Source organism: Bos grunniens, chromosome 11 (genome assembly GCF_055505025.1).
Source record: "Bos grunniens cultivar Pamir isolate PY7600 chromosome 11, Bosgru_T2T1.0, whole genome shotgun sequence".
Taxonomy (NCBI): Eukaryota; Metazoa; Chordata; class Mammalia; order Artiodactyla; family Bovidae; genus Bos; species Bos grunniens.
In genome coordinates this window covers 21,734,466-21,753,181 of record NC_141175.1, presented here as the reverse complement: position 1 = coordinate 21,753,181, position 18,716 = coordinate 21,734,466, and the positions used below count along the sequence as shown (strand labels likewise).

The window sequence follows — 18,716 nt, the reverse complement described above, 5'->3', positions numbered from 1 at the left end:
TCTATCCATAGGATTCTCCAGACAAGAATACTGGAGTGGGTTGCCATTTCCTCCTCCAGAGGATCTTCCCGACCCAGGGATCAAACTCGCATCTTCTGCATTGCCAGGAGGATTCTTTACCACTGTCCACCAGGGAAGCCCACTTACACTGTAGGCCCTACAGATTTATCTTTCACACTTCATCTCGCAAAAGCCTGAGAGTTGGATGGCACCCGAAACTGGACCCAGAGGTTATAAAACTCTTGCCACGCACGACTGAGCTACCAAATCCCTGAATGACCAAACGGAGACAATGTTTCATCCAGCACAATAAATAAATGACACAATCAATCCTATCTTATACTTGCAAAATGGCTGCAAATCTACCTCCTTTCAGGCACAGCACGCTTTAATAAGAAATACGACCCACTATTTCACCCATGCAGAGGCCACCTGTCTCTGTTTTTGATGTGACCTCAAACATCTGACACTAAACTCTGCAATTAAAAGCCATGCAGGGCAGGTGACTGTAATAAGCCTGACCACCCTCCCATAAAGAAGACTGAGAGCCAAAGAAGCGATGCTGTCGAACTGCAGTGCTGGAAAAGACTCTCCAGAGTCCCTTAGACAGCAAGGAGATCAAAACAGTCAATCCTAAAGGAAATCAATGCTGCATTTTCATTGGAAGAACTGATGTGGAACCTGAAGCTCCAATACTTTGGCCACCTGATGCAAAGAGCTGACTCATTGGAAAAGACCTTGATGCTGGAAAAGATTGAAGGCAGGAGGAGAAGGGGTCAACAGAGGATGAGATGGTTGGATGGCATCACTGACTAAATGGACGTGAGTTTGAGCAAACTCTGGGAGATAGTGAAGGACTGGGAAGCCTGGCATACTGTAGTCCACAGGGTTGCAAAGAGTCGGACACGACTGAGTGAACAACCACCACCACCACCCAACAAAGAGTTGGACAAGACTGATACTCAACAACAACCACCACCATCGGCTTCTGAGCCCACAGCAAAGCAGACGCCACAGTCAGGTAAAGCAACATTGCCCCCAGGCCTTTACGTTTTAGCTAGAAAAACAAAAATTCTAAATAACAAAGCAGGAGGTGAATCCTGTGTTTCTTCTTCCTCCTTTTGTTTTCTAACTGAAGTACAGTTAATTTACAATGCTGGGTCAGGTTCGCGTGTACACTAAAGTGATTCAGTTATCCATCCTTCACCCTTCTTCTGTGTTAACAAGACACAAAAACAGTGATCACAAATTACATTGAATTGCATAAAAATCTGAATGAGTTTGGCTTTTAAAATTGGCACTGTTCACCAAAATGGTAATTCACAGAAATAGAATTTCACCACACTATTAAAAGCAAAGAAAAATAAAACACGTGTCAAATCACTGCAGATGGTGACTGCAGCCATAAAATTAAAAGATGCTTACTCCTTGGAAGGAAAGTTATGACCAACCTAGATAGCATATTCAAAAGCAGAGACATTACTTTGCCAACAAATGTCATCTAGTCAAGGCTATGGTTTTTCCTGTGGTCATGTATGGAGGTGAGAGTTGGACTGTGAAGAAGCCTGAGCACCGAAGAATTGATGCTTTTGAACTGTGGTGTTGGAGAAGACTCTTGAGAATCCCTTGGACTGCAAGGAGATCCAACCAGTCCATTCTGAAGGAGATCAGCCCTGGGATTTCTTTGGAGGGAATGATGCTAAAGCTGAAACTCCAGTACTATGGCCACCTCCTGGGAAGAGTTGACTCTGATACTGGGAGGGATTGGGGGCAGGAGGACAAGGGGACGACAGAGGATGAGATGGCTGAATGGCATCACTGACTCGATGGACGTGTCTGAGTGAATCCAGGAGTTGGTGATGGACAGGGAGGCCTGGCGTGCTGTGATTCATGGGGTCGCGAAGAGTCGGACACGACTGAGCGACTGAACTCAACTCAACTCAACTCAACTTTGGGCCTCATGAAAACTGAAAAGGAAAAGTCTGCTTGTGGATAAACTGATCACATTCTAGATTCATTTATGGCCCTAAGTCTATCACAGGTCAGCCCCCGGCTATCAATGGGTCCAACTGCCGGGCTCATAGTTGGTGCTCAAGTGAGAATAAGGAGGTTCTGAAACAACAGTTTTGAGAATGAAGTGTTCACTTCCTGAGCTCCTGTTTCTTGGTTCTGATCTGGAAGGCTGGAGTTATCACCAAGCTATTATCAATCTTGTCTCGGTTACAACATCCATCCCAGCTTCATGTGACTCTAGAATCGGGCCTGCAGGATTCCAAAATTCAGTCTTAAATGCATTAACAGAAAAATAAGAAGTTCTGTGTGTGGTGGTGGGGGGGGGGAAACGTTTATAAAAATCTTTCTACTGTAATCCCACTCTTGGGCAAATACAAAAGGAGAAAACCATGATTCAAAATGATACCTGCCCCACAACGTTCACAGCAGCACTACTGACAACAGCTACGACACAGAAGCAATCTAAAGGCCCATCGACAGATGAATGGACAAAGAAGATGTGGAACCTATATACAGTGGGATAGTACTCAGACTTAAAAAATAATAAAATAATGCCATTTGCAGCAACACGGAATGACCTAGAGATTATCATACTAAGCCAAACTGAGAAAAACAAATACCATATGATATCACTTAACATGTGGAATCTTTAAAAAAGGAAAAGATACAAATCAACTTATATATAAAAGAGAAATAGAATCATGGACATAGAAAACAAATTTATGGTTACCAAAGGGGAAAGCAGGGGACAGGAGTTTGGAATTACATTTACTCGCTATGTGCAACATAGGTAGCTCACAAGGACCTGCTACATAGCACAGGGAACCCTACTCAATATTTTATCATAACTTATAATGGAAAAGAATCTGAAAAATAATATATTCACATCTAAATGAATCATTTTGCTATACATCTGAAACTAACATAACACCGTGAATCAAGTATATATCAATTTAAAAAAACAGGACCATCTGAAACACTGAATTCACCCTTCTGTCACCCACACTTACCTACTGCTGTCCAGCGGCTCGGCCTCCTCGTCCGAGCTCATCTCTATGGGGAACATGTCTTCATCCTCGGACGTGTTCATGTTCTCGTCCCTTTTCAGGCTGTCCAGCTGTGACTTCCTCCTCCTTTTCCTGCGCTTCTTCACTAAAGAGCCACTCGATGGGGTCTCACTGGGAGGGGAGACCTGGGCTGATGTGTTGGTATCCAGGCCTCTTATCCGATCTGCGGAGTTCCTCTTCAGCTGGGACTCCATCCTCGAGGCTCCTTCCGACAGGATCGGGGAGGTGGCCAGGTGCATGGGGATCACCTCCTGAAGGGCAGCAAACATGTTCGAGAAGGAACCAGGTTAGCTGGGGGCGGGTGGTTAAGGGTTGGGACGATGCTGACAACCCGCCAGCATTAATTCAGAGGTCCAAGCACAGGTGGAGGGGTGTGATGAGGAGCGCAAGGCAACCAAATGCAGGATTTGATAGATGGTCATAAAGTCAACATGTCACTAAATGCCATTTTGTACTGAATCCTGCGTTTTCATAATTATAAGAAAGCAAAGTAATTTTCAGTCATTTCAGACTACCAAAATTCAACATGGTCTGAAATTTCCAGGGAAAAGAGGAAAAAAATCGGCTTGGAGTTATTATAATACCCGGGGAACTGAACTCAATTTTGCACTCCAGTGTGTGTGTATGTAAAAAAGAATGCATATGTGTATTTTTAATACACACTGAATTAAGATGATGATAATAATTTTTAAAGAAAGTTTTTCTGGTGCAGCCAAAAACCAAATAAAATTAAGGGGCTTAGAGAACATCAAATCATGTACTACACGTATAAAATCCACACCTGGAAGGTGAGGCTGAGGCTGGGAGGGATGGGAAATAGGTCACACCTCCGGGGAGACTGAAAGAAAGCAAAGCCTGGGACGGTTTTGTCCTGAGATTGAAACTGTGGATATTCATTTTAAAGCCTGAAGCTACTCAGAGCCATTCCTTGATAGCCAGGCTATCTTCCCATAAAGGAACTAGTTCAAGCGGATTATTGAGGAGTCACTACATCAGATCCCTTCAAAGCGACTTTCTCAGTGAATGGAAGAGTGAAAAGAAATGGTTTATCTTAGAAGAAAACATGCGGTAAATCTTCATGACTTGGAATCTGGCAAAGGATTCTTAGATATGACAACGAAATCATGAGCCACAAGGAAAAAGCAGATAAAACGGACTTCATCAAAATTGAAAAGTTTTGTGTTTCAAAGGACAACATCAAGAAAGTGAAAAGACAGCTCACACCATGGAAGAAAATCTTTACAAATCATCTCTCTTATAAATCATATAAGTCCCTTAACAAATCATAAAAGGTACTTATTTCTGAACTATATACTGAACTCTTACAGCTCAAATGATAAGACAAATAACCCAATAAAAAAATGATCAAAGGATCTGAACAGACACTTCTCCAAAGAATACATACACAAGGTCAATAAGCATGTCAAGAAGCGCTCAACATCATGGCAATAGGGAAATGCAAATCCACACCACAATGAGATACTACTTCACGCCCACTGGGATGGCTAGAATCACAAGGCCAGAGAGAAAGTAATGATGAGGCTGCAGACAGATCGGAACCCTCGTGCACTGCTGCTGGGAACAGAAAATGGCAAAGCGGCTTTGGACAACAGCTTCAGTGTGAAACTCAGTGTTGCTGGAGAAGACTCTTGAGAGTCCCCTGGATAGCAAAGAGATCAAACCAGTCAATTTTAAAGGAAATCAACCGTAAATACTCTTTGGAAGGGCTGATGCTAAAGTCGAAGCTCCAATACTTTGGCCACCTGATGCAAACAGCTGACTCATTGGAAAGGACCCTGATGCTGGGAAAGATTGAAGGCAGGAGAAGAGGGCGACAGAGGACCAGATGATTGGATGGCATCATCGATTTAATCGATATGAACTTGGGCAAAATCCAGGAGATGGTGAGGGACAGGGAAGCCTGGCGTGCTGCAGTCCATGGGGTCACAAAGAGTTGGACACGACTTGGCAACTGCACAACAAAAATAAATGACTCAGCAATTCCACTCCCAGGTACAGACTCCCCAAAGTGAAAACATATGCCTATAAGAATACCTGTACACAGCATTATTCACTGCAGCCAAAAGGTAGAAACAAACCCAAGTGTCCACCAACACATGAAAAGATAGACAAAACATGGTCTGTAGATACAGTGGAATATTATTCAGCCGAATAAAGGAATGGAGTATGGACACAGACACAATACAGGTGACTCTTGAACATATTAGGGTACATGAAAGAAGCCAGGAGCCAAAGATCACAAACCATGAGATTCTATTCAGACGAAAGCTCAGATTAGGGAGGTCTATAGAGACAGAAAGTAGATTAGTGGTTGCTGAGGGCTCAGGGTAGTGGGGAGTTGGGGGTTTAGGGAGAGGGGAGGGGATAGCCTGTCTCTGAGGTGATGACGACCCTCTAAAACTGACTGTGTGATCAGTGCAGGTATCTGTGAAAATACTAAAATCCACAGAACTGCACACTTGAGATGGATAAACCACATGGTGTAAAAATTCTATCTTAATAAAGCTGTTAAACAGTTTTTAATAATAAAAAATTAATGTGATCTGGTCACTCACTAAGCAAAACTGAGAGCACTCAGCCATTCGAGACTTGACACACAGGTATAATTTGTACATTTTGGATGATGGCTTCAGGCCAGCATCCTTCAGCTCCTCTGTCTCCCTGGCAAATGGAGGAGGCGGGGACCAATGCGTCATGTGGACACAGCACACACCCACCCTGCGGCTCGATCCCCTGGCTCAGGGAAAAGCCACTTTCCTCCTCCGCCCTCACCCACACAGCAGGCACCTGCACTTCTCCTGCATCTCCCAGAGAAGCATCTCAAAACTAGGAAGTAAGCATCACCACCCAGCTTCCCAGGTGGCTCAGCAGTAAAGAATCCCCCTGCCAAGGCAGGAGATTTGGGTTCAATCCCTGGGTTGGAAGATCCTCTGGAGGAGGAAATGGCAACCCACTCCAGTATTCTTCCTGGAGAAATCCCCCAGACAGAGGAGCCTGGCAGGCTACAGTCCATGGGGTCACAAAGCGTCAGACACGACTGAGTGAGCATGCATGCAAGCATCACCCAGCTGTCCTTACCTGATCATTATCAGTCTCTTGAACAAAAAATGCTTCTCCATTATCTCCCAGTTTCATGTGCAAATCCACAGATTCCCCGTTGATTTCTATGTCAACCTGAAGGAAAAACATACTTCACCACGACAGGAAACATCACAGGGAATGCCCAGGTCTCTACACACACTTCAGTTACATACACTCCCAAATATCTCACAGTCCCTAATCTCTACAGGTCAATCTGGTCCCTTGAGAAATGGAGTCTAGGGGACCTCTCTGGTGCTCCAGTGGCTAAGACTCCATGCTTCCAATGCAGGGGGCATGGGTTCGATCCTTGGTCAGGGAACTAAGATCCCACACGTCACAACATAGCCAAAAAGAAAAAGAAACAGAATCTACGCCCCACCCCCAACCATCCCCTGGATCCCTGCAGGCTTGTGATCGCCCAGTGAGTTGAGCACAGCAGCAGTGACTACTGAAGCTAGTTCGCCCAGCTCCCTCCCTTGCAAGAGGCTCGCCCTTGCAGCCAGCCACCATGGTGTAAGGAAGCCCAGGCCACGTGGAGAGGACAGAGGCGTTCTGGACGACAGCCTCAGCTCAGAGTCCAGCCGAGGATCACCCGCCCGGTGAACCAGAGCATCCATGGAGGAGCCCAGCCTCCAACCCCGAGTCTTTAGCTGAGGCCGAAGAGCAGAAGAGCAGAAACTAGCCAGCCTCCTGCATGCCAGACCTGCCCCCCGCCCAGAGCTTAGTAAATAGTTGCTTTACGCCACTATAAATCTTGGAGAAATTGACACAGTCACAGTTTACGAGAACAGCTGTTAATTGCCAATTTAGGGACCAGCCTTCCCGAAGGAGACCTAACTGTCAGGGTCCTCGAGGAGCTCCGGATATATAACACTGCCCCCACCCCCAGGCCACTCACCACCTTCTCCCGGGAGCGCAAGACCCCCATCTTCCCGAAGCGCACATGGAAGGGGGAACACTGCAGGCTCCCGTTGGGCTGGCGGACCACGATGATGTCGATGCATCCCGACAGGGTGGCGGGGTTCAGCCCCTTGTAGAGCTCCTTCACAGTGACGAACACCTGGCCCGCCAGCTGCCCAACGTAGTTCATGGTCTGAGCCTGGGCGACAAAGACACAAGCGAGACACACACGCAATTAATTCAGCTCCAGAGGTGGCTCAGACGGTAAAGGATCTGCCTGCAATGCAGGAGACCCAGGTTCCATCCCTAGGTCAGGAAGATCCCCTGGAGAAGGAAGTGACAACCCACTCCAGTATCCTTGCCTGGAGAATCCCATGGATAGGGAAGCCTGGTGGGCTACTGTCCATGGGGTCACAGAGAATCAGACACAACTGAGCGACTGACACTTTCACTAGAGCCAGTCAGGATGAACGTGTGTGCACCGCACGCCCGACTTCACACCCTGCTCAGGGCATTTTGCTCTACCAGAATGGGACTCCCACGCCTCACTCAGCTACCCCCACCCCAAACCCCGGCCACCCGGCAAGGCTTAGTCTCAGTCGTCCCTGGGCCTCCTCTCCGAATCCACGGTACCTGTTGACACCGTCCTTATGGTTCTTGCTCTAACTCATGTGCAGGTTTTACAAACCAAATCTCAAGACTCTTGAGAAGAGAGACTGTATGTGAAATCTTTCATATTCCACCCCCCACATCAAAAAGAGTGAAGTGACGTGAAGTGAAAGTCACTCAGTCATGTCCGACTCTTTGTGGTATAGTCCATGGGATTCTCCAGGCCAGAATACTGGAGTGGGTAGCCTTTCCCTTCTCCAGAGGATCTTCCCAACTCTGGGATCGAACCCAAGTTTCCTGCGTCACAGGTGGATTCTTTACCAGCTGAGCCACCAGGGAAGCCCAAAAAGAGTAGGCATTTAATAATATTACTAGAGACAAATGACTATTTTTCCTTTAGAAGGAAAAAAAAAAGTGACTTTTATTTTGGACAACTTCCACCCTGGGCCTTGCCAGCCTGCCCCATGCTCTCACATTCTGAGGGATATCTGTGCCGGGCTTCAGGCTGTCTGCACAGCTGACCCACTGGAGTCCCCTGAACAAACATCCAGGGCCGCTGCTCTGCAAGGGGCCTGGTGCTGGGAAGATAGATTCAAAAGACGCAGGCCCCCTCCCCCCAGAGGGACTTGGGCTTGAGAAGGAGAATGCACATCCATGAGGCTGTCTCTTTTAAGGAGATGCTGAGCGAATTCACTTTTCCAACAAAGGTCTGTCTAGTCAAAGCTATGGCTTTTCCAGTAGTCACGTATGGATATGAGATTTGGACTATAAAGAAAGCCAAGCACCGAAGAATTGATACTTCTGAACTGTGGTGTTGGAGAAGACTCTTGAGAGTCCCTTGGACTGCAAGAAGATCCAACCAGTTCATCCTAAAAGATATCAGTCCTGAATATTCATTGGAAGGACTGGTGCTGAAGCTGAAACTCCAATACTTTGCCCACCTGATGCAAAGAGCTGACTGCTTTGACAAGACCCTGATGCTGGGAAAGATTGAAGGCAGGAGAAGGGGATGACAGAGGATGAGATGGTTGGATGGCATCACCGACTCAATGGACATGAGTTTGAGTAAACTCCGGGAGTTGGCGATGGACGGAGGCCTGGCGTGCTGCAGTCTATGGGGTGGCAAAGAGTTGGACACGGCTGAGCGACTCAGCTGAACTGAACTAAACTGAGGGAATTCTGTCCAGGGGAGGAGAAGAGCCATCGTGGAGGAGCTGGCAGTTAGCAGGCGGGGAGGAGGGCAGCGATGCTCACTGGCAGAGGGAGGCGGATAGGACGCTGTACGTGGAGAGATGTGCGCCTGCAGAGGGAACGCACAGTGGGGGACCAGAGCTGACACCTGCCAGGAGACAGGCCAGGCGTGGTAGCAACGGGAAGCCATTGGGGACTCGAGAACACAAAATGATGACTTCATCCATGACTTAGAAAGAGCACCGCGGTTACAAAAAGGTAGAGAAAGCTGGCAGGAAAAGACCCTGAAAGCAGGCAGGCCAATCCGTGGCTGCAGATGATCATGCAGACAAGAAAAGATGCCAGCCTAAAGGGTGGCAGTGAGGGGAGAAACGAGGCAAACGTTGGGGGCCGGAGCAACGGGAGCCCCCGCAGCGCTGGGCCCTGGTCCTGGCCTCACAGCTGGGGCCCCACCGGCCACCCCAGTGTGACCCGCACCCACCCAGCTGCCTGGACAGCCTCACCCGCTGGCAGTTGCCAGTTGCCAGATGCCAGTTGCCCGCCCTGATAGGACTCAGACGCTCAACAGGCCCAGCCTCCCCTGGGGATGTGGCTCCCGGTCTTGTCCCTGCTGGGTCCTGCCTCCTCCGTCTCCAGCTGCACCCCCACTTCAGGGCCGAGTCCACACACTTCTGTCCTCTCCACTCTGTACACTTTGGTGGACTCGTGAGGCCACGTGGTTTCAATATCATCTGAGCACCGAGGGGTCGCACAACGTGACTTCTGACCAATGGGTCCCCAGCCCTCGGCAGGTTTCCTTGCCCTCAGACAGGTTAGATTGCTCAGCAGATCTAACCAGGAGCCCATGGGACTGACCACACTGACTACCACCCAGGGTCCCTACGATGACTCCAGCAGCCGTCACGGCGCACACGTGCCCACCTGGCCCTGGCAAACCTCCATTTACACAGCTTGTAACTGTGAACTTTCTTGCTCTGATGTGTGTCCATTTTGCCATGTGGTTTTCATGTCACTCAGTGAAGCCAGATTCTCCTTGAGGCCAAGGATCAAGCCTGGTCCTTTCAAATTATTACCAAAAAAAATAAGAAACTACCTTTTATGAGCCTCTCATCTCAACCCCTACAACATAAGCAGAAATGATTATGACTTTCCCTGCTCCCAAAAAAAGGAAACTGAAGCACTAAACTGATCAGTCAACTGCCCTGCATGCAAACAAGAACTGCTGATTTGATTCTAACAGAACAAGCCAGAGACCTGAAGCAGTGAGCAAAACCCTCAAAGAAAAGAGCATGAGAAAGTCCTCTGGCTCATGGTACAACTTTAAATGACGTTCTCTGGATTAATACACTTCCTCCCTCAGATGCAAAAATAAGCAGACCTTCAGTAAACACATTCAGAGATGCACAGACCTGCCTCCCAGCTGCACAGCCTCCACCACTAACTAAGGCCCAGGTACCTAAATTCGTAAGTTCACACGTTCTAAGTTGGCTTAGTGGTGCAGGTTAACCAACTCCATGCACAAGGGGAGGCGGGACATTTCCTGAGCCATAGAGAAAAGGACTATTTATAACCCTGACACTTTCTCTAGGGAGTCATTTTATAAAAGGAAAGCATCATCACAATGGTCAACCTAAATTTTAACATACTGGGCTCATGAGACAGCAGTATAATAACATTTTTTTACAATTTCCGTCATATGTGTGCGTGCATGTTAAGTCACTTCAGTTGTGTTCAACCCTATGGGGTGGAGTCCACCAGCCTCCTCTGTTCACGGGATTCTCCAGGCAAGAATTCTCCGGAGTGGGTTGCCATGCCCTCCTCCAGGGGATCATCCCAACCCAGGGATCAAACCCGCATCTCCTACATTGTCAGGCAGGTTCTTTACCACAAGCGCCACCTGGGAAGCCCCTTCTGTCATATACATGGCCTCATATGCATGTGATTCTCACAATAACCCTGTAGGTATAAGGCCTTTCAGGTAGGAAAACTGAAGGACAACCAAATGTGCAAGGCAGCAAATGCCCAAGATCACCAACCTGGAATCTGACCTTGGCTTTGGTTATGTTGAGCCCCTCTCCCATCCCCCACAGCTTCCTTCAACTTCACGACCCTCACATATGGGCTCTGCCCACCCCTGAATGACAGTGACCCCTGAATGACTGCTCCCCAGCACCGGAGTCCTGAACCCAGGCCAACGTCACTGCTCCGCTGGCAGGGCTCCTGAGAAGGCCTCAGGACCTGCTGGTTGGCATTTTTTATTCATAAGAAAGAGAAAGCTCATAACTGGATGGTATTACCAGCTCTCTGTCCTAGCCTCTCATCTGTCAAATGAGCATACTGGCCTGGGTGACCTGAAAGGTCCAGGTCCAGCTCCAATCATCCAAAGATAAAGGCTGCACTCTTCAATCCTTAGCAACTGGAAGGGCATCTTTCATAATGTAAATGAAATGTTGATCTGTGCTCTTGTCCTTGAGAACGAAGCATCCTTTCCCCGCCCACCAATGAGTAAATTCAAGGTAAATGGGCAGAAACTGAGAATTCTGAAGCTGGCAGGACCCTGACTGCGCTCGTGTCCCAACACCCTCGTTTTAAAGAAATAAGCCCAGAGGTGGAACATGGCTCAGGCGAGCTCCCCACAACCAAGACAGAGCCAGACATCAATTCCTCGATTTCCAGCCCTGGGATTTCCCCTGTGCGCGGGCCATGGGTGGGCTGATGTGTTTTTTCTACCACAAATAATCAGAAGTTGCTTTGAGATCTATAGCTACCCTCTCTATTGAATAACTTATTTGCAAATCTGAAAATATCTCCATTCCGAAGCAGAAAATCTGTTCTATAATCCTTAACAAATGACTGAGCCAGGGCCCCCACATGCCAACACGCTCCTAGGAACTGTCAGTGTCTATGCCCTAGGCCAGCTGGAACCAAGCACTGAAAATTTTTTAAAAGGGAGAGCACTCACTACCACCTATTTGTGATTTCAGAGACGCAGCAGTGAGTGGTAGCTTGAAGTGAGATCTTAGTTCCCTGCCCAGGAATCGAACCTGGGTGGTCTGGATGAAAACCAGGAATCCCAGCCACTAGACCAGCAAGAGACAGTGGCTGGAACAAAGCTTGCCCTGGCTCTTATCCCTACTGATAAATGCATTTCTCAAGAAGGTGAAAACTGTAAAAACAGGTATAAAGTTTATTATCAGAGACACAGCACCAGTGGGAGAGCTCACAGAGAAATGGTTTAGTTAAGATAGAAGCAAGGCAGAGATGCACACCGGAGAAAAAAGGTGTGGGTGGCCCCCGTTACAAGAAGGAGTCCAGTAAAGAAGCAGATAAGTCATTTACATAGGGCAGTCCTTCTGGGTCTTTGCTTTCCTTTGGCCAGTTATCTGGTTTCTTTTTCCTCAACTGACCTACCATAGAACCCTCTCCAACATCCATGCAGTACTTTTTTCAAGAAGAATTCTAACCCAGAGGCCAGTGGAAGGGGAGGCAGGGGTGTGCGGGGGGTGGATCTTGGCATCACATATTATGGGATGATGCCCCCTTCCTTTTAGCCCCCAAGAAGTCTTTCTGAGCATGTCCAGTGTCTCTCTTGCCCCAAGGATGGGAAATAAATGACTTCTTTATTTTTTTTTAATTTTTTTAATTAATTTATTTTTTAAGTGAAGGATAATTGCTTTAATAAATGACTTCTTGATCTTTTACTCAAACGGAGTTTAGCCCTTCTCTGTTCCTGCCATGACTGTTATCTTAAGGTGTTCTCAGGAAACAAAGCCTGGCTCTTTATACTGTTTCTGTTATTTCCATCTCCAAGTGCAAATAGGAGGCTGGTTGTAAATATCTAACCTGGAGCCCACCTATCTCCTGTTTGCACTCAGGAAGTACAAACAGGAGGCTAGTTCTAAGTGTCTTGCCTGAAGTCCATCTTTTCTCAAGCCCAGAGAAATGTAAACAGGAGGCCAGTTGTAAATGCCTTGCCGGAGACCCATCTCCTGCCTCACTAGGATGAATACTGCCTAAAAAGCAGGAAAAAACATGCACTGGTGAGGATGTAAAGAATATGGAACCTACATACACTATTGGAGGGTAAATGGTACAGCTGTAGAACACAGCATGGTGATTCCTCAGAAAAATTTAACATAGACCTACCCTCAGTTCAGTTCAGTTGCTCAGTCATGTCCAACTCTTTGCGACCCCATTGACTGCAGCACGCCAGGCTTCCCTGTCCATCACCAACTCCCAGAACTTGCTCAAACTCATGTCCATCAAGTAGGTGATTTCATCCAACCATCTCATGGTCTGTCGTCCCCACAGCCAGTCCCTCCCATCAGGAAGCTTACACAAGCCTCTTATCCTTACCCATCAGAGGGCAGACAAAATGGAAACCACAATCACAGAAAACTAACCAAACTGATCACTTGGATCACAGCCTTGCCCAACTCAGTGAAACTATGAGCCATGCCTCATGTAAGGCCACCCAAGACGGAAAGGTCATGGTGGAGAATTCTGACGAAAAGTGGTCCACTGGAGAAGGGAATGGCAAACCACTTCAGTATTCTTGCCTTGAAAACCCCATGAACAGACTTACCCTATGACCCAGCAATTCCACTTCTGAGTACACAGCCAAGAGAATGGAAAGCAAGGTCTCAAAGAGATATATCTGTGTTTATAGCAACATTATTCCCAACAGCCAAAAGGTAAAAACAACCCAAGTGGCCATCAATGGATGAACGGATAAACAAAATGCAGTATGATACACACAATGGAACATTATTCAGTCTTCAAAAGGAATGAAATTCTGACACATGCTACAGCTTGGTTGAACCTTGAGGGCATTATGCTAAGTGACACACACCAGTCACAAAAGGACAAATACTGTGTGATCCTGCTTGTATAAGGTATCTGGAGCAGATAAACCCACAGAAGCAGAAGGGAGAATGGTGATTACCAGGGGTGGGGGCAGGGTGGAGGAAGTTCACGTTTCACGGGGACAGAGCTTCAGGTGTGCAAGGTGAGAAGAGCTCTGGAGCTAGACAGTGACCGTCTACTGTGTGAATGCAAAGCCACGTACGTGTACTTGTATGGAGTCTATTGAGTTGTTCACTTAAAATTGGTTAAAAGACTGGATTTTATGTCGTGTATTTTACCAATTTTTTTTTTTTTAATTTACAACACAGATAAAGGAGAATACTGTATCAACCAGAATTCATTTCAGGAAGATGAACATTATTTGGTTAAAAAGTTTCTTGGAGGGACTTCCCAGGCAGTCCAGTGGTTAAGACTTCACCTTTCAATGCAGAGGGTGTGAGTTTGATCCCTACCTGGGGAGCTAAGACCCCACATGCCAAAAAAAAAAACAAGACATAAAACAGGAGCAATATTATGATAAATTCAATAAAGAGCATAAAAATATATTTAAAAAATTAAAAGTTTCTTTGAGTGACAGACTGGGTCCAGGAGACCAAGGGGAGAAAGTGGACCCAGGTCACCTCCAGCATCTGCCTGACCAAGAAGCACAGGCTAGCTGGAGGCAACCACGCTCTCCTTAACCTTCCGCTCCTCCAGCGTCTCCTCCTAAACACATGCTGGTGAGTGAAAGTGAAAGTCGCTCTGTCGTGTCTGACTCTTTGCAACCCCATGGACTATATATTCCATGGACTTCTCCAGGCCAGAATACTGGAGTGTAGCTGTTCCCTTTTCCAGGGGATCTTCCCAACCCAGGGATCGAACCCAGGTCTCCCACATTGCAGGCGGATTCTTTACCAGCTGAGCCACAAGGGAAGCCCAGGGATACTGGAATGGGTAGGCTATCCTTTCTTCAGCAGATCTTCCCAACCCAGGAATCAAACCGGGGTCTCCTGCATTGCAGGCAGAGTCTATACCAACTGAGCTGGTGAGTAGGTACCGAATATAGGAGCCAACCGGCTGGGCACCGCTTCCCAAGTTTCACGTCTGTCAGCTCCATCGGAAGTCAAAGCCTCAAGGAAGAAGCTAATTTGCTGGTGAAGAAGCCAGGCCAGCCAGAGTCCCTGCCGACCCCCCTTCACCTCCCCTCTAGCCGTGGTGTCCACTGAGACAGGACAGGAGAAGGCCCAGAGCGGGTGCGTGCCCTCAAGAAGAAAGTGCCTTCGGAACTTCAAGAAGCAACCACAGATAAGCAGATTCTGTACACAAAACAAAGGCTGAAATTTCCAGCTGAACAGCTCTGAGAGCCCTGCTCTCCACTCATCCCACTCCAAGTCACTTTTCCATCTCTTGATTTTAATCTTGGGATCTGGCAGGAGCTACCTGCTCCACCTGATAAGCCTTCACTTACTGCTCGAAATGGGATTCCTTTAACCCTCATGCAAAAGGTTTTCAAGGAAAGCTGAGCCAGACCTCAAAAAAACAGAAAGATACCCCTCCTGCCAAACTCAGGTTCTCTATGCGTGCTTAACTCTGAGGTTAAGAAACAGGTAAACATATTTCTCTCAGCGTGACAACTTCCAGCTTGACCTCCTGGAACACTACTAACTTTTTAAGATTATTCCACGCCACTGGAATACTGCCTTTCTGAATACTCTTCCGTAAGTTAGAAACCACGGCAGCACTTGTGTTAGATCCGAATACGTAACACACATGGAACGCAAAAACCCACAAGTGTGTTCCCACGTGGGGTTCCATCTGCAGCGTAAATAATCAACAGAGCATCTTCAGCCTGAAAAGCATCAATTATTAAAACTAAATATGGACCTTTGAATTATTTCAGGCCAACCCCCTTACTCCAAATTCAGGAATCAGGTCCATTCATTTATTATGCAAATGTATAAAAGTGATTTTAATTAATTCCCCTTCTAGTTCTCTCAAGGAGACTATTATCAAAGGCACAGTATCTACAAGGTAAGTTTCTCCATTTTCATCTTATGGGCATGCCCAAAGATATGTGATGTCATGACATGCAACATCCAATCTGGAGATACTCCACCCCAGGAAGGATAGTGGGTCAGGACTCGGGGCTGAGAAACCTCACCTTAGCATAGATCAAAGAGAGTGCAAAGCTTCCTCAGTGGACACTACCCTCAGAATCACTGTTTTTGTTAAACCTTCCTCACCTTGACACTTCTTTCTTTAAGCTCTTTAAGCTCCACAAGAGTTCTACTGTCACTCCTTAATCCATGTCCCATCGCCTCTTCTGTGTCTTCACCCGCATGTCAGGCTACCTCGTCCATCTCCACACCCACAATAACTCATTGTTCTGTGAAGTGAACCTCCCTCCGGGCTCTCCTGTTAAGGTGATCCCCTCTCCTCCTATCCTGGGCAGCGGCTTGATAAAACACAGGTTGTCACTTGTCCAGCTGGAGAGACCTGATAAACTTGGGCCAGCATTTGTCCAGTGGCTGGAGAGACCCCATTCACCAAGCAGTCTGCCCTCCTTGAGGACTGGGAGGGGCCTGCTCATCTCGGGACGCCCAGCCCCTCACATGGCACCGGGCCCATCCCAGGGACCCAGGAAATGCTGTGGCCACACACGACCATGCTTGAATTACTTCCCAGACTGCCGTTGACTCCATTCTTCAGCATTTGCTGGGAGCCTCATCTCTTCTATTTGTCCGTTAAGCGAAGTACCTCTGAAATGACCTGATTGAATTAAATCTATACGGTGATTGTCTTCCAACAAGTGAAACTGCTTCATTGGTTGGGGACACTTTAGCGTTGGTTTAGTGGAAATAGAGGAGGTACCATCCAAGCTGCCTGCATCCTACTGTTAGAACACTGAAACAGACGCACAGCTCAGAGTGAAGGACCAGGGCGCGGGGGACGCCTGTATCCTCCTGATACCCATCACAGCGGAAGAGGACGGGAGCGGTGGCAGGTAGGAGGGCACGGAGCTGTGCCAGAGAAGGGGGGCTCCGCTTACCAGGGCCCAGCCGACCTCGGGGCGGTCATGGCCACATGGGTGGGCACGATATCCTAGTGCTTTCCTGAGGAATGAGGAGGCAGCTCATCACACAAAGAGAAATGAGGAAACATCCGAGAAGCAAATGACTAATGGCTAATGTCACTTCTTCCCGATCCCAGGCGAAAGGCCACATAAGCTTCCACTCAACATCTGTACAGCACTTCACAATACATGGAACTCCTTTGCCTAGGTGGACTAATCTGATGAAGATCTAAGCATACTCAGAACCAACATCATTACCCCATTTCCAACAAGGAACTGGGGCACCAGGTTTGCATGGCATTCTGGGTAGCTCAACTGGTAAGCCACAGTGAGGATGGGGGCCCAGGTGTAACCCCCAGTCTTCCCTGTCCTGCTGAGCACATCACTGCCTTCCCATCCCATTGGACAGAACTGGTATAAATGGGTGACACAGCCAACGTGCATGCTCAGTCGTGTCTGACTCTTTGCCACCCTTTGGACGATAGCCCACCAGGCTCCTCTGTCCATGGGATTTTTCAGGCAAGAATACTGGAGTGGGCTGCCACTTCCTCCTCCAGGGAATCTTCCCGACCCAGAAATCGAACCCGCGTCTCCTGTGTTGGCAGGCAGATTCTTCACCCACTAAGCTACCAGGGAAGCCCAATAAATAGGTGAGGCCCAGTTACAGAAAAATCAGTTTTGCTTTAGCAAAACAGATGGCAATCGTCTAGTTCTAAAAGCCAGATAACAACATTCAGCACATGTTCACAGGGTATCCCAGTACTACCCAGGTGACCAGAGATTGTAAAGAAAGTTGGAATTACAGACAGGCCATTCCAGAGCCAGGATGAAAAGCACAATCTGTGAGACCAAGCTTCTAAGAGAACTGACTCATTCTGGGGGGTGGGGCGAGGAGCTCGCCATCAGTGGGGGCATGCAAAGAGTCTAAACCATGATCTGATGAAGAGGCTGTAAAGGGAATTCAAGAATATGGGGTTCTGAGTTCATGATTCTATGACTTGGTCATAACTACTTCATGAAATCAAGTTTTTATCTCCAGCAAGAAACCAAGAGTTTAGAGTTGCTTTTTATTCTTTTAGGGATTGTTTGGAGGGTGAGGAGAGCAGTCGTACAGGGGAGAGGGATTTGTTTTGGAATTATCTTGTCCCATTGCAAAAAATTTCAGACGTGCACACACCAAGGTGCACATACCAGCGCAAAGTAGCTTAGCAGGTATGGGGATGGGGGGAACAGTCCTAAAATTCAAAAATTAGAAGAAATTAAGAAAACGGGAATTGTCCTCTCCCAGGAACACAAAACTAAAGAAGACAATGCCCCAAACTAGATTCACTGCAAACACAGTTTAGATAACAGGCTCATTACGCATTTCTTGCAGCAAACAGGCCACAGAAGATAAGGATTAGTCTAAAAAAAAACAGAAACTGCACAAAATTAGGGGTGTGAACAACAACAAAAAAATGTTGCCTTCCATTTCAGTAAACAAACAACACTGCTTGCCACTCAGGGGAACAATAAATGTTGCCCCCAGTCAAGCCATCGGCCACTGCAGCCGCCCAGTGGTGCACCCTGAGAAGAACTCAGGATAAAGGAAAACAGGATACCCCTGTGGGCAATTAAGATGCACATCAAGGGAATCACTTCAAAGAGCCAGACTCCGGCACCTTCCTGTACACAGACAAGCACTGAAATCATTAACTTGACACGGCTATTTTGTGTGATTAGCAGTGATCTTTCATATTCAACTATATTGTTTTCCCAGCAAAAACTTCCTATATATCCTGGCTCCTCCCTCTCCTCTCTGAACACCCAGGTTATAAGTCCTCAGGTGAAAGTGAAAATTACTCTTTCCAACCTCATGGACTATGCAGTCCATGGAATTCTCCAGGCCAGAATACTGGAGTGGGTAGCTTTTCCCT

At 47.3% G+C, this 18,716-nt stretch overlaps 1 protein-coding gene across 11 annotated transcripts in view; it reads right to left on the bottom strand.

The window, feature by feature from the left end:
- Window positions 1-18,716, bottom strand: part of LPIN1 (lipin 1) — a 130,258-nt gene that overhangs the window by 43,064 nt on the left and 68,478 nt on the right. For all 11 annotated transcript variants that reach the window (XM_086325630.1, XM_086325632.1, XM_086325631.1 and 8 more), the window contains 3 exons: window positions 7,081-7,281; window positions 6,180-6,275; window positions 3,024-3,331 (listed from right to left, as the gene is read on the bottom strand). In XM_086325630.1, the coding sequence (XP_086181756.1) occupies window positions 3,024-3,331; window positions 6,180-6,275; window positions 7,081-7,281 (605 nt within the window). The remainder of the gene's footprint in view (window positions 1-3,023; window positions 3,332-6,179; window positions 6,276-7,080; window positions 7,282-18,716) is intronic.